General features: G+C 36.3%; 1 protein-coding gene across 4 annotated transcripts in view; it reads left to right on the top strand.

The window, feature by feature from the left end:
• Positions 1-15059, top strand: part of CLCN3 (chloride voltage-gated channel 3) — a 101826-nt gene that overhangs the window by 69646 nt on the left and 17121 nt on the right. For all 4 annotated transcript variants that reach the window (XM_003257961.4, XM_003257958.4, XM_030816322.1 and 1 more), the window contains 4 exons: positions 1133-1339; positions 4636-4716; positions 6226-6771; positions 13012-13198. In XM_003257961.4, coding sequence (XP_003258009.1) covers positions 1133-1339; positions 4636-4716; positions 6226-6771; positions 13012-13198 — 1021 coding nt within the window. The remainder of the gene's footprint in view (positions 1-1132; positions 1340-4635; positions 4717-6225; positions 6772-13011; positions 13199-15059) is intronic.

The raw sequence follows: 15059 nt of genomic DNA on the forward strand, positions 1-15059 counted from the left end.
GATTAGTTGTTATTTTGCTGTTATGACCCTGATTTTTTTTTTTTTTTGAGACTGAGTCTTGCACTGTCACCCAGACTGGAGTGCAGTGGCGCGATCTCAGCTCACTGCAACCTCTGCGTCCCAGGCTCAAGCAAATCTTGTGTCTCAGCCTCCTGAGTAGCTGCGATTGCAGGCACGTGTCACCATGCCCCACTAATTTTTGTATTTTTTTTAGTAGAGATGGGGTTTCACCATGTTGGCCAGGCTGATCTCAAACTCCTAACCTCAAGTGATCACCCGCCTCAGCCTCCCAAAGTGCTGGGATTACAGGCGTGAGCTACCACACCTGGCTGTGACCCTGATTTTGATTCATTCATTCTCTTTTTATAATTACCTTTTGATTAGATAAGTTAAATATTCTTGAATTTGGCCATTTTATGCTTTGAGAAAGTAGTTAATCACAGTGAGTCAATAGTACAAACTTTTGGGTTTTATTTTTCATCACAATAAAGTAGAGTTATACATAGGATTGATTGAACTTGATTTGAACTTATTTCTTTTCTCTTTTATTTTTCTGTAGTTAAATAAGTTACCAACTTGTTCCTAACATTTCTTTTTAAAATGGAATTGTAGTGATCTTTAAGGTTGTATTAAGAATATCTTTCATAAAAAGCAATATCATGCAGTATATAACAGTTGTCATTCATCCTTCTTGATACATAAAAAACTATTCCACATAATCACAGTGCTCAGAGAAAACATAATATTCTTATTTCTAACATAATATCCGAAATATATTTAAAATATTATGCTTATTTTCACAACAGAAATATTCAAATTTGCCTCTTTTTTTTGGTTATGTAATTATAATCCTTATAGTTAAGGTCTGTATTCATTTTAACATGGCCTGATATTTTGATTTTGTTCCTGAGATAGAGTTGCCCTCAGTCCTTTCTTGGGTAGAGAATTAGATTATAATATCAATTTATTCTATTTAGCATAACAGGTAAAGTTTTTGAAAAATTAAATTTTTCTATAGGCTGCTAAAATTTGTAAGGTTGTTTTTGTGCGTAAAACAAGAAAATAACTTGGATTCGTTAATATTCTCATGTTTCTTAAAGGACATTAAGCTGCCTTAATCTTTGCCTTGTAGATTAAAACTATTTTAAGTGGATTCATCATCAGAGGTTACTTGGGAAAATGGACTTTAATGATTAAAACCATCACATTAGTCCTGGCTGTGGCATCAGGTTTGAGTTTAGGAAAAGAAGGTCCCCTGGTACATGTTGCCTGTTGCTGTGGAAATATCTTTTCCTACCTCTTTCCAAAGTATAGCACAAACGAAGCTAAAAAAAGGGAGGTAAGTGTCTTTTGTAGTTAACTTGACTGAAAAATATATATTATATAGTATTTATTTAAGTAAAGAATTTCTTAGTGTAAAAATAATAAATTCTGTATTCAGATAAAAAATTTTGAGATTAATTTGTGCTAATTTTGTTTTTCCTGAATAATCTATAACATCTTTCTAGAATCCATTCCCAGTGCTGCTCAGTTAGTCTTAAATTTTAGAGAAGCTTTAGATAGACAGCTGGTGTCCATTGGGTTTCAGTTGCATTTCATGAATATCTTCCTGTTTTCACTTTACCTTCCATCTTTCCCCTTCTGAAGTGTTTTCTAAGCTTAGCTTTGTTTTTCACTCTTACTTTCAACATTAAGAGGTTGGGAAATCTTAATAGCTATGTTTTCCTCCTGGAGGCAGTGTCTGGTGCCAGTGTAAGTGGTGTGTGATATGAAAAATGCTATCCAGCGTGATGGGGAAGTTCTGAGGGCCTTTAGAAGCTCTGGAAGTTTAAATCAGAAATTCACATTAAAGAGATTACAGAAAATCCTTTTCATTTGATTGTTTAAGGCAATTTCTTTTACCGTTTCTTTAGGCCAGCCTGAGATCTTCTACAAGACCTTGAAACCTTATATATATTATGGATTTCTTCTGATGTTTCCATATTGCTCTGGGCATTTTCCTGAGTCCTTTATATTAGCTCTAGACTTTGGGAGCCCAGTCCCTTCCTATTTTCCAAATCTAAATCTACAGCACTAGATGGTATGGAGATCTTTGGGTTTTTAAGATAGGATTTTTTAAAGAACATCTCATTAAATACTGGCATGACCTTTTCATCTTGTTGGGTTTTTTTTATGTACTATAACCAAAAAAGTAGAATATTTTATCAAACTGTTCAATCTACAATTGAAATAATTCTAGTACATTTTAATGTTCGCATTAAAATATTGTCCTTGCATTGGACGTAGATATCCCAAAAGTGGAATACTTCAGATTGTCATAGTTTCATCTCTGAATAATTGTGATTCCAGTACTTTATAACAAAAATAGCTAGCATTATTGATTACTTTCTGTGTATCTGGTACTGTGGCAGATACTTTACTTGGATTTTAATACTTAATTTCACAGTAATTTAGTAATATGGCCCTGTTATCCTCATTTAGAGATTAGGAAACTAGGGCTGAAAACAGCTACCTAACTTGCCTGAGACCACATACCTAGTTAGTGACGGAACGTGGATTAAAATTCATTTTTCTTTGACTCCAAAGTCTGTGGTCTTATCTACTACATTACTGCCCTTACGACTATGTGGGTATATATTTGTGTGTGTTCAAAACAAAACTCAAAACCATCCTGTAGCATAGCAAGTTAGTGGCTAAGATGGAGCTAGAGCATTTGCCTCCTCAATTCAGTTCCATTACTTTCTGTTGTACCTTTATATTTTTTGGTAAGACTTTTACTTATTCTAAGTTCAAAAAATGTAATTTATTAGATGTTTTAGAAATTAAGTTTACCTAAATTTTAATGTTCATACTGTAATGATTAGTTAATGTTTAATATGTTGTTATTCTGTCACCTTAATGTATATATAAATGGCAAGAATTCACGGTTAGTTGAAAGCATTAAGGTCCCATAGTTTTGTGTAGACAAGAGGGGAGAGCATTGATATTTTTAAATTAAATGCTTCTTAGATACGTATGAAATGGATTAAAATGTGTATATGAGTTATAGATACATAGGTGTTAGTTTGGTTGTAAATGCAGGATCAGGACATTCAAATAAATATGTTTGCATTCCTTTTAGTGGAGAAAAAAAAAAAAAGTTAAATTTGCTCCCTTTCCTCCCCAAATAAGCAGAGTCTACATTCTAATGCCAACAATTTGATTAAAACAAATATTTATTTATTTTCAATTCACCAAACTTTTATAAAGTATTTACTGAATGCCAGGCACTGTTCTAAAGCACTCGCTATATATTTACTCAATCCTTAAGAGCTAAGTAATATCACATTTCCATTTTAGAGAAGAGAAAACTGAGGCACATACAGGTTAGGTTATCTACCCATAGTCATACAGCTAGTAAGTAGCAGAGCCATGATTTCAACACAGCAGCCTGACTATGGAGTTCATGGTCTTAACCATTTACAGCTTAATTTTGATTATTTATAATTTCTCTTCTGGAAATGTAACAATTGACCATTTGAAGAAATACTTTAGGTAGCCTTGGATATTTGCTGCATGAAAATAGTGAAAGGAATACAGACACTTGGCTGGGCGTGGTGGCTCACGCCTATAATCCCAGCACTTTGGAAGGTCGAGGCAGGCAGATCACCTAAGGTCAGGAATTCGAGACCAGCCTGGCCAACATGGTGAAACCCCGTCTGTACTAAAGATACAAAAATTAGCTGGGTGTGGTGGCGGGCACCTGTAATCCCAGCTACTCGGGAGGTTGAGGCAGGAGAATCACTTGAACCCAGGAGGTGGAGGTTGCAGTGAGCTGAGACCACACCATTGCACTCCAGCCTGAGAGTCAAGAGAGAAACTCTGTCTCGAAAAAAATAAAGGAATACAGACTCTTAGAAAAATAATTACAAATAAAACCCTAGTGAAATTATAGGTGTAGTTGGCTTCATACTGGTGGGAAGTAGACCATTACCATCTGATAGACTGGGGAGCTGGAGAGAGGACACGGAAGAGTGTCCTTGGATTTTTCTTTTCCTTTAATTTTTGTGTGGAGGTGTTGGTTGGTGAGACTGTAACTTGAGGAGCTGTTCTGTGTGCTTTCAGAATGAGGCTATCTAGATTGATAGTATTTTAGCAGTATTTCAGAGGGCATAGGGTAGTGAAAATATAGGGAATCTTACAAGGTCTTCAGTTCCCTGCATATCTTGCTAGGATTTGCAATAGAGTATTTATGGTGGAGCAGTTAGCTCTAAAATTTGAAGAAATGATATCCTATTTAAAAAAGCCCCCCATCCCAGTTACTGCCCTCCCCTCTTATCTACACAAACATACATCTTGAAAATTGTCTATATTCATTGCCTCCTCTTCTTTACACCCTATTCACATTAGTATATCTGGCAAAAAATGTTATTTTAACTGAATAGTAAATGCATGACTGACCTTTCAATTAAAGCGCAGGAGAAAGAAACAAATCTTAATAGAAGAAATTAATACTTACCCTTTGCTTAGGGAGCAAGGAAACATGCAAGTTAAGTTCAGAAAATCCATTTGGAAAATTCAAGTAACATGAAGAATTTTTATTTGGTACATTTGAATTTCTACGAAATTATGAAATGAGCCATATCCTCTTTCTAGGTGCTATCAGCTGCCTCAGCTGCAGGGGTTTCTGTAGCTTTTGGTGCACCAATTGGAGGAGTTCTTTTTAGCCTGGAGGAGGTAGGTAAAAAAAATACAACAATTAAAATTATATATAATTACCATTACAAATATATTTCACACATTTCAGTTTTATAGGTGATGTAATAGGTAGAGACTTTGTTTTCAAATTTATTTTTCTAAAGTTGTTTTCTACTCATTCTTACATAAAAAGTAAATGTTATTCATGCTTCATAACTAGAGGAAACTATTTTTTTAATTTATTCATGTATAAATATTAGTAATTATTTAAAATCTAACTTTACTTTGTTGACATATTTAAAAGTAAGAGGATGTGAAGTTGACTTAATAGAGGACATGTGAAACAATCCATTTCCATTGGCTAAATTCTGTATTTTTATTAGAGATGGGGTTTCGCCATGTTGGCCAGGCTGTGTGTGTGTGTGTTTTGTTTTTTGTTTTTGTTTTTGTTTTTGTTTTTGAGACGGAGTTTCGCTCTTGTTGCCCAGGCTGGAGTGCAATAGCGTGATCTTGACTCACTGCAACTTCCGCCTCCTGGGCTCAAGTAATTCTCCTGCCTCAGCCTTCCAAGTAGTTTTTGTTTAAAAAATTTTAATCAATTCCTATGTTGTGTTTTAAAGTCTTTCCCATGTGATTATTTCTGATACTGATGTTTAAGTTACTGATGCTTAAGGAAATAATTTTAGTCACTTCAGTGGATTATTTTGTTTTTGTTTTTTTAATAGGTGTTTAAGACTTTTCTTTTTACATAAAAATGTAACCAGGAATTTTTTTTAATTTTTTTTGACAAATAATAATTGTTTTTGTTTATGGGGTATAATGTGATGTGTCTATACATGTATACATTGTGGAATAATCAAATCAGAGTGATTAGCAAATCCTCAAATATTTATTGTGTCCTTGTGGTGGTGAGAACATTTAAAATCCTCTCTTTTAGCTATTTTGAAATATGTAATACATATTATTAACTGTAGTCACCTTACTGTACAATAGAACACCAGAACTTATTCCTCCTCTGTAAGTTCATACCCATTGACTAATGTCTCCCCTTTCCCTGTTCACCTCCCCAACCCCCAGCCTCTGGTAACCCCTATTCTACTCTCTACTTCTATGAATTTAACTATTTTATTTCAAGAATGTTTTTAAATTTACTTTTTTCTTTTAGTTGTTTGTATTCTTTTTTCCTTTTTTAATGTAGAAGAGACAAATTAAATGCATTATAAGCTAACAGGAGTTGGTGATGGTACATTTATTTTCAACTACCATGATTGAATTGAATGTGAAACTCATTTTGAAAATAAAGCAGCACTAGGTATTCTATTAGTATTTATTAGATATTTATGATCAGTTGATACTGTCAACTTGTAATCATGATCACCATCTCCAAAAATAATAATAACATCAATTTTTCTTATTACAGTAAAATCCATTACATGTAAATTCTAACTACAGCAAAATTTAGAGCTAGGATATTTACCATTCAAGTTATATCAGAAACATCTTATAAAATTATAGCATTAATTTTTCTTTTCCTTTTCTTTTTTTTAGGTTAGCTATTATTTTCCTCTCAAAACTTTATGGAGATCATTTTTTGCTGCTTTAGTGGCTGCATTTGTTTTGAGGTCCATCAATCCATTTGGTAACAGCCGTCTGGTCCTTTTTTATGTGGAGTATCATACACCATGGTACCTTTTTGAACTGTTTCCTTTTATTCTCCTAGGGGTATTTGGAGGGCTTTGGGGAGCCTTTTTCATTAGGGCAAATATTGCCTGGTGTCGTCGACGCAAGTCAACCAAATTTGGAAAGTATCCCGTTCTGGAAGTCATTATTGTTGCAGCCATTACTGCTGTGATAGCCTTCCCTAATCCATACACTAGGCTAAACACCAGTGAACTGATCAAAGAGCTTTTTACAGACTGTGGTCCCCTGGAATCCTCTTCTCTTTGTGACTACAGAAATGACATGAATGCCAGTAAAATTGTCGATGACATTCCTGATCGTCCAGCAGGCATTGGAGTATATTCAGCTATATGGCAGTTATGCCTGGCACTCATATTTAAAATCATAATGACAGTATTCACTTTTGGCATCAAGGTAAGTGCTAATGTGAGGTGATATTTGGGTAATTTTGGCATGTTCAAAACTTATATGTGGAATGAGAGAGTTGTTGTTTCATAAATGACTGAAGAAAGTACTTATCTTTTGAGTTTAATTTTAAGTAATGAAAAAGATAATTCCTTAGCATGTATTGTTGACCATGTTATCTGTTGCTATTTAACAAATTACCCCCAAAACTTAGCAGCTTAAGGTAACTACTTATTTCGTTCTTGATATTGGATCAACGACTTGGGACGGGGTCAACTGGGCAATTTTTGCTTGTGGTCTTTCATATAGTTGTTATTAGATGTGGCGAGGGCTAATCATCTCAAAGCTTCTTTTTTTTCATTTCCTTTTTAAAAAACTGTTTTGTGAGTACACAGTAGCTGTATATAGTTTTGGGGTACATGAAATATTTTGATAGAGGCATGGAGTGCATAATAATCTCAGGGTAAATGGAGTATCCATCACCTCAAGCATTTATCCCTTGTGTTACAAACAATCCAATTATACTCTTAATTATTTTTAAGTATACAATTAAATTCTTGAGTATAGTTTAAAGACTTCTTCATTCATGACTAGCACCTAGGCTGAAAAGATTCAGACACCTGGGCTCCTGGGATCAATCACGCATACTCTGTCTCTTGTGCTCACTCCCGCTGTCTCTCTCTCTTTCTCTCGCTTTCTTTTTCCTCTCTCTCTCTCTGGTTTTCTAGGGTGGTGGCCTCAGGGAATTGGATTTCTTATAGTTCAGGATTCCCAAGAGGGCTGTTTTTAATGTAGCCAACGAAGTCTTGCAGCATGACTTGTTTTATTCTATTCATTGAGGCAGTAACAGAGGCCCGTCCACATTCAGAGGAGGGACATACACTTATTGGGACTAAGTGTCAGAGAATTCATGATCATGTTTTAAAACCACTTTTATTAGTTTCCTATTGCTGCTGTAATAAATTACCACAACTTAATGGCTTAAAAGCCACACAAATTTAATATCTTACAGTTCTGCAAATCAAAAGTCTGAAATGGATCTCACTGTGCTAAAATTCTGGAGGCTGTAGGAGAGAGTCTGTTTTTTTGCCTTTTCTGGCTATTAAAAGCTGCCAGCATTCCTTGGCTCCTGGCAGTCTATTTGCATCTTCAAAGCCAGCAATGGCTGGTCAAGTCTTTCTCTTGTCTCATCACTCTTACACAAACTCTGCTAAATCTCCCTTCCACATTCGAAAAATCTTTGTGATTACTTTAGGCCCACCCAGATAAATCAGAAAATAATCTCCTTTTTCAAGGTCAGCTGCTTCGAAACTTTCTTTCTGCAACCTTAATTCCTCCTTGCCATGCAACTTAATGTAATCACAGGTTCTGGAAATTAAGCTATGGACATCTTTGAGGAGCCATTATTCTGCCTCATACCAGTATAGGGTGTTAGCTTGAAAGGACACCGCAGACTCAGTTAAATTACTAGATCTGTAAATACATGCCTTTTTCCATCAAGAAATTAAGGCAGCTGGGCCTTATGCCCTGAGACATTGCTTCTTTTGGATTTATAAAATAACAAAATGTGTTGATTAATGGTCTATCAGTAAATATAATTTCTTCTGTGACTATCAGTGATATATATGGGGAAGCACATATCAGCTTATTCTTGTTCTTTAAATTACTACCCCTGTACTTCATGTAATAGTATTTGCTAGTGATAATGCGCTTTTATAGATGTAAATTAATGTGGAATAACAGCTTTGTTTCTACAAAATTAGAGTGGTATTAGTTTTTGAAATAAGGTCTCTTTTCTATTGTCCTAAGTCCACTGAGTATCAAGAGTTAAATAATAGAAAAGCCTGGCCAGGCGCAGTGGCTCACACCTGTAATCCCTGCACTTTGGGAGGCCGAGGCAGGCAGATCACGATGTCAGAAGATCAAGACCATCCTGGCTAACGTGGTGAAACCCCATCTTTACTAAAAATACAAAAATTAGCCAGGCGTGGTGGCAGGTGCCTGTAATCCCAGCTACTTGGGAGGCTGAGGCAGGAGAATCACTTCAACCCAGGAAGCGGAGGTTGCAGTGAGCCAAGATCACGCCACTGCACTCCAGCCCAGGTGACAGGGCAAGACACTGTCTCAAAAAATAATAATAAGAAGAAAAAAAATAATAATAATAATAGAAAAGCCTTAAAGTTTTGCCTTTTTTCTTAGGGAATCAAGTTAAAAGAGCTGTTAAAGCTCTTTTTTCTACAATAAGTAAGTGTTGGGTAAATCCCAATTTTCTCACAGTCAGTTGAACTACAAGAAGCTGGAGGCAATTGGCAGGCCTCTGTTAAGTCCCACCTTTGACTCAGCTCTGCTGAAGGATCATACCTGGCAAGAGAGTGTAAAACACACTTTGATTTTTTCTATTGTTTATCCTTTTAATGATCCTAATAGACTCAAACATGCCATCATTTTGTGTTTGGCTCATTTCATATTCAGAGGAGTTTATTACTCTTTCAGTAGTTGGTTGGTTGGTTGGTTGGTTGGTTTTTTTTGTTTTTTTTTTTGTGTTTTTTTTTTTTTTGAGACAGGATCTCACCTTTTCACCCAGACTAGAGAGCAGTGTTGCAGTCTTGGCTCACTGCAACCTCCACCTCCCAGGTTCAAGTGATTCTCCTGCCTCAGCATCCCAAGTAGCTGAGATTACAGGTATGCACCATCACACCCGACCAATTTTTGTATATTTAGTAGAGATGTGGTTTCTCCATGTTGGCTAGGCTGGTCTGGAACTCCTGACCTCAGGTGATCCTTTGGGAGGCCTTGGCCTCCCAAAGTGCTAGGATTATAGGCATGAGCCACTGAACCTGGCCTCTTTCAGTAGTCTTTAAATGATCTTGCTTATGGTGTGTCTTATCCCTATTTATTATCCTCATTGATTTTAATAAATATTTTTCTCTTTTTAATTGATTCATATAAATAGACTTACCTGAGAGATATAGGTTCAGTTCAGAGCACCACAATAAAGTGAATATCATAATAAAGCGAGTCACATAAAAGTCTTAGTTTCTTAGTGCATATAAAAGTTCTGTTTACACTATGCTGTAGTCTGTTACGTGTACAATAGCATTATGTCTTTTAAAAAAGTAATACTTTAATTTAAAAATACTTGATTGCTAAAAAATGCTAATAGTAATCTGAGTCTTCAGTGAGTCGTAATCAGTTTTGCTTCTGTAGGGTCTTGCCTTGATATTGGTGGTTGCTAGAGGTAGGACTGGCTGTAGCAATTCTTAAGATAACAGTGAAACTTGCCGCATTGATTGACACTTCCTTTTTGAAAGATTTCTCTGTAGTATGTGATGCTGTTTGATAACATTTTACCTACAGTAGACCTTCTTTTCAAAATTAGAGTCATCTTCTCAAACCCTGCTACTGCTTTATCAACTAAGTTTAAGGAAAATTCAAAATCTTTGTCCTTTTAACAATGTTCACAACATCTTTACCAGGAGTGGATTCTACCTCAAGAAACCACTTTCTTTGCTCATCCATAAGAAGTAACTCCTTACACATTCAAGTTTTTTTTAATGAGATTCTAGCAATTCAGTCACATCTTTAGGCTACACTTATCATTCTAGTTCTCTTGCTATTTCCACAACTCTGTAGTTACTTCTTCAACTGAAGTCTTGAACCCCTCAGAGTCATTCATGAGAGTTGGAATCAACTTCTTCCAATCTCCCGTTAATATTGATATTTTGACCTCCTCCCATGAAACATGAATGTTCTGGATGGCATCTAGAATGGTGAATACTTTTTGAACGTTTCAATTTACTTTGCCCGGATGCATCAGAGAAGTTGTTATCAGTGATGGGTTTCCAAGTTACCAGGGGCGAACCATACAGATCTTCAGCAACCTCAACTCTTGCCTTCTTAGAGGAAGGAATTCTACTGAGGGACGTAAGGCAGAAAAAGAGACTGAGGCAAGTTTTAGAGTAGGAGTGAAAGTTTATTATTAAAAAGCTTTAGAGTGGAAATGAAAAGAAATTAAAATACATTTGAAAGAGGGCCAAGCGGGCATCTTGGAAGACAAGTGCCCCATTTGACCTTGGACTTAGGGTTTTATATGTTGGCATACTTCCAGCATCTTGCATCCCTGTTCCATTGATTCTTCTTTTGGAGTGAGTTGCCCACATGCACAGTGGCCTGCTAGCACTTGGGAGGGGAGTGTGCGCAGTGTATTTACTGGAGTTGTATGCATGTTTACCTGAGGTGTTCGTCACTTACCAGCCGAATGTCCCTAGGAGGTCATATTTCAGTTAAACTCTGCAATTTTGCCTCTAAATGTGCGTGCCTGAGCCCACTCACCCAACTCCTGGGATCTTATCGGAAAGCTGCTGATCGCTAGTTTCAGGTGTTTCTGTCTATTGGAAGATGGCCTTTCCCTGACGCAGGCTGCAACCAATTATTATTTTAGAGAGATAGCGTGAGAGCTATCTGACCATCATCACCTGATGGTTGCCTGACATTCGTGGTGGAGTTGGGAGGATCCCTGTCCTGCCCTGCTCATGCCTGACTAGCTACCTGCTGTAACAAAAGTACTATCTATGGTAGCTGTAGCCATAGGAAATGCATTTCTTCAGTAAAACTTAAAAGTCAAAATTAGTCTTTAAAACAACATGAATCTCCTTGTACATCTCCATCAGAGCTCTTGGAAGACCAGGTGCGTTATTAGTGATGAGTAATATTTTAAAAGGAATCTTTTTGTCTGAGCAGTAGGTCTCAACAGTGGGCTTAAAATAGTAAACCATGCTGTAAACAGATAACGCTGTTATCCAGGCTTTGTTGGTCCATTTCTAGAGCACAGAGAGAGTAGATTGGCGTAATTTAAGGGTTACTTAAAAAAAAAAAAAGTCTTTGATTACTCTCAAAAAAAAAGTCACGTCTCTCACTTTATATCAACAGCTAAAAACGGCCAGGTACTGTGGTTCACGCCTGTAATCTCCATGCTTTGGGAGGCCAAGGCAGAAGGATCACTTGAGGTCAGGAGTTAGAGACTAGCCTGGGCAACACAGTAAGACCCATCTCTACAAAAAAAAATAGCCAGGTGTGGTGGTGCATGCCTGTAGTCCCAGCTACTCACGAGGCTGAGTCGGCAGGATCACGCCCAGCCAAGAAACATGACTTCTGCTTTCAGTTGAACACTTAGAGACAATTGTAGGGTTCTTAGTTGTACTAATTTCAGTATCATTGGGTCTCAGGGAATAGGGAAGCCTGAGGAGAGGGAGAGAGATGGGGAACAGCCAGTTAGTGGAGCAGTCAGACCACGTACAACACTTATTAAGTTCACTTTCTTCTATGGGCATGGTTAATGGTGCAGTAAAACAATTCTAACAGGAACATCAAAGATCATTAATCACAGAACACTGTAACATATAATCATAGTGAAAATTTTCGAAGTATTGAGAGAATTAGCAAAATATGATACAGAGAGAGCACATGCTGTTGGAAAAGTAGTGCTGATGGACTAGCTTGATGCAGGGATGTCATAAACCTCAAATTGTGAAAACCGCAACATGTGTGAAGCACAGTAACACAAAGCATAATAAAACAAGATATGTCTGTATATCAGTTAAAATATTGGGCAACTCTGATAAGTTTGTCCACTTAACATTGTACCACTTAAGATGAATAGCATCTACTATTTCCATCATTTGTAAATATATAGGAGGACATAATCACATAATCTTGAAGTAAAAGACAGTGCTTAAAACTGAATCAGTTGAGTTTTATGAAAAATACTTCATATTGTATTTTTAAAAATATGTATTTTTTAATTTCAATAGCTTTTGGGTTACAGGTGGTTTTGGTTACATGGATGAATTCTATAATGGTGAATTCTAAGATTTTATTGCAACTGTCACCCAAGTAGTATATATTGTATCTAGCATATTGTCCTTTTTTTTTTTTTTTTCATTTCACCATGGACTAATGAAAATTTTGTTAGGAACTGACATTAGGGCACCCTTGAGCTACCTTGAGCTAAAGGAAATAACCCTTGAATTTTTTTCTCTTTGGCCTAGAGAATGTGATTTGTTTTGTAACTGAATTCATGGGATTGTTAAGGTACAAGATTTTTGCTTTAGTTTTATTTGTACTAGGATTTTGCTATATTAATACAATGTGAAAAGAATCAAAAGTGTTAGAAATAAATGCATAGAATGTAAGTTTCAAGCATGTGAGTAGAGGATCTCTGCCCCATAAAGAGTTCTGTTGTTGTTATAGGTTCCGTCAGGCTTGTTCATCCCCAGCATGGCTATTGGAGCGATCGCAGGAAGGATTGTGGGGATTGCGGTGGAGCAGCTTGCCTACTATCACCATGACTGGTTTATCTTTAAGGAGTGGTGTGAGGTCGGGGCCGATTGCATTACACCTGGCCTTTATGCCATGGTTGGTGCTGCTGCATGCTTAGGTAATATGGCTGTGTCTGCCTGTGTGTGGTTGTTTGCAAGTCTGAGAGAGCCAAGAGAAAGTGGGACACATTCTTGCTTAATTGGTGGGCGGATTGGTTGAGTAAAGGAGGGTGCCGGGAGGAAATGTTTTAACAGATAAGAAACAGTAGTACTATTAGGGTATTATACAGTACGGGTTTTCTGTCTTACGACATTTGTTAATACAAGAATTTAATGGCATTAGCATATTGTAATATAACTTAATACACTATGGCAGAAGCCATCTAAGTACAACATAAGCTTAATTTGGATCCTGACCAAAGAGGTCTTTGATTCTTTCATTGTTAAGGATCTTGGCTTACTTACAACAACTATAGCATGATACCTAAGATTAGCATTGCAACAAAGTTTCAGAGTAGCTTTACTTTGGTTCTGAAATGATTTATTGTTAGCCTTAGTAAAAGATGTATTTACCCATGCTCCATCATCTAAGGTGTATTTATAACAAAATGAGAAAAGGTAACTATTCATTTTAATGAGAAGAAAAGCAAAATACCTACATTAAATACTTGAGTCTATTTAATGTCTGTTGGGGCAGGAAAAAATGGTTATTGCTTTTCATATTTAAAATGTTAGCTAAACTCTGGTTATAATATTAATGGTTGCCATTTTGACCAGTTTTGTTTAGTGAATAAAAATTATGTGATTATTGATCTTTAAAAATGTAATATCAATTAAAAGGAAAGGACAGAATCATTTTCACCGAAGTAGCAAGTGTTTATTAAATGTCCACTTTCTTTTTAGCATTGTGCTAGATACAGTGAATAATACAAAAAGAACATGGACCCAATCTCAACTCTAATCAAGTTGAGGAGACAAGACGAACACTGAGAATACAATAGTGAGGAATATTAACGAATATATACAAGGTTAAAAGAGTCTAAGTATGGTAGGAATATAGGGGAAGAAAGAGCTGAAATACTTCAGGAAGAGTAGAACATGAGCTTTATTTAAAAGATTAGCAGAATTTAAGGAAAAGGTGACTTTGTTGAAGACTATAATGTGAAGACAAAGGAACGAGGATGGGAATAAATTTTGTATTCATGAGGCTTTGAAGAAATTGACTCTAGAGAGTACATTTTGGGTACTTTTGGGAAATAAAGTTGGATTAGTGAGAAGGAACAGATTATGAAATGACAAGAAACCTGATTAATGTCAGGATGATTCTATATTTGAAGTTGGTCAGATTTATGGCATTCCTAGCTTTGCCATTTTTAGTTTGATGACTTTGAGAAAGTTCCTTCTTGAAGTTTTAATTTTCTGTATGTAAAAAGGAATAACAGCTGGTGATCTGCTAGGATTGTTTTGAGGATTATATGAGATAAAATGCATGTAAAGCTGTTATAATAGTGCCTGGTAAAATAAGTGCCTAGTTTGAAAAACAAGTCTTTGTAAACTGATTAGGACATGCCTGGTATAGGGTAGAGTATGTAATATATGGTAGGATCTGTCTCCTTGCTATTTTTAGGTAAAAAACAAAAGGAAGAGCTTGAGCTTAATACAGTATGAACTGACAAGCCCTGGTAGGTTTTCGAGCAAAAGAGCAACACAGTAAAAGTAGTACTTAGGAAAGATTAACCAGGGAACATGGCTTATACAGTGGTAATGGGGCCTGGAGTCATGGAGGTAAGATAAAATGGTATTATAATTAAGGAATAGCCAGGCACAATGGCACATGCATGTAATGCCAGCTACTGGAGAGGCTGAGGTGGGAGGATCATGGGAGCCCAGGAGTTTGAGACCAGCCTGGGCAACTGAGTGAGACCCCAAATCTTAAAAAATACAAAGTAAAAAAGGAATAAAGTCATGAGGGCTTGGACT

This window comes from Nomascus leucogenys, chromosome 7b (assembly GCF_006542625.1).
Source record: "Nomascus leucogenys isolate Asia chromosome 7b, Asia_NLE_v1, whole genome shotgun sequence".
NCBI lineage: Eukaryota > Metazoa > Chordata > Mammalia > Primates > Hylobatidae > Nomascus > Nomascus leucogenys.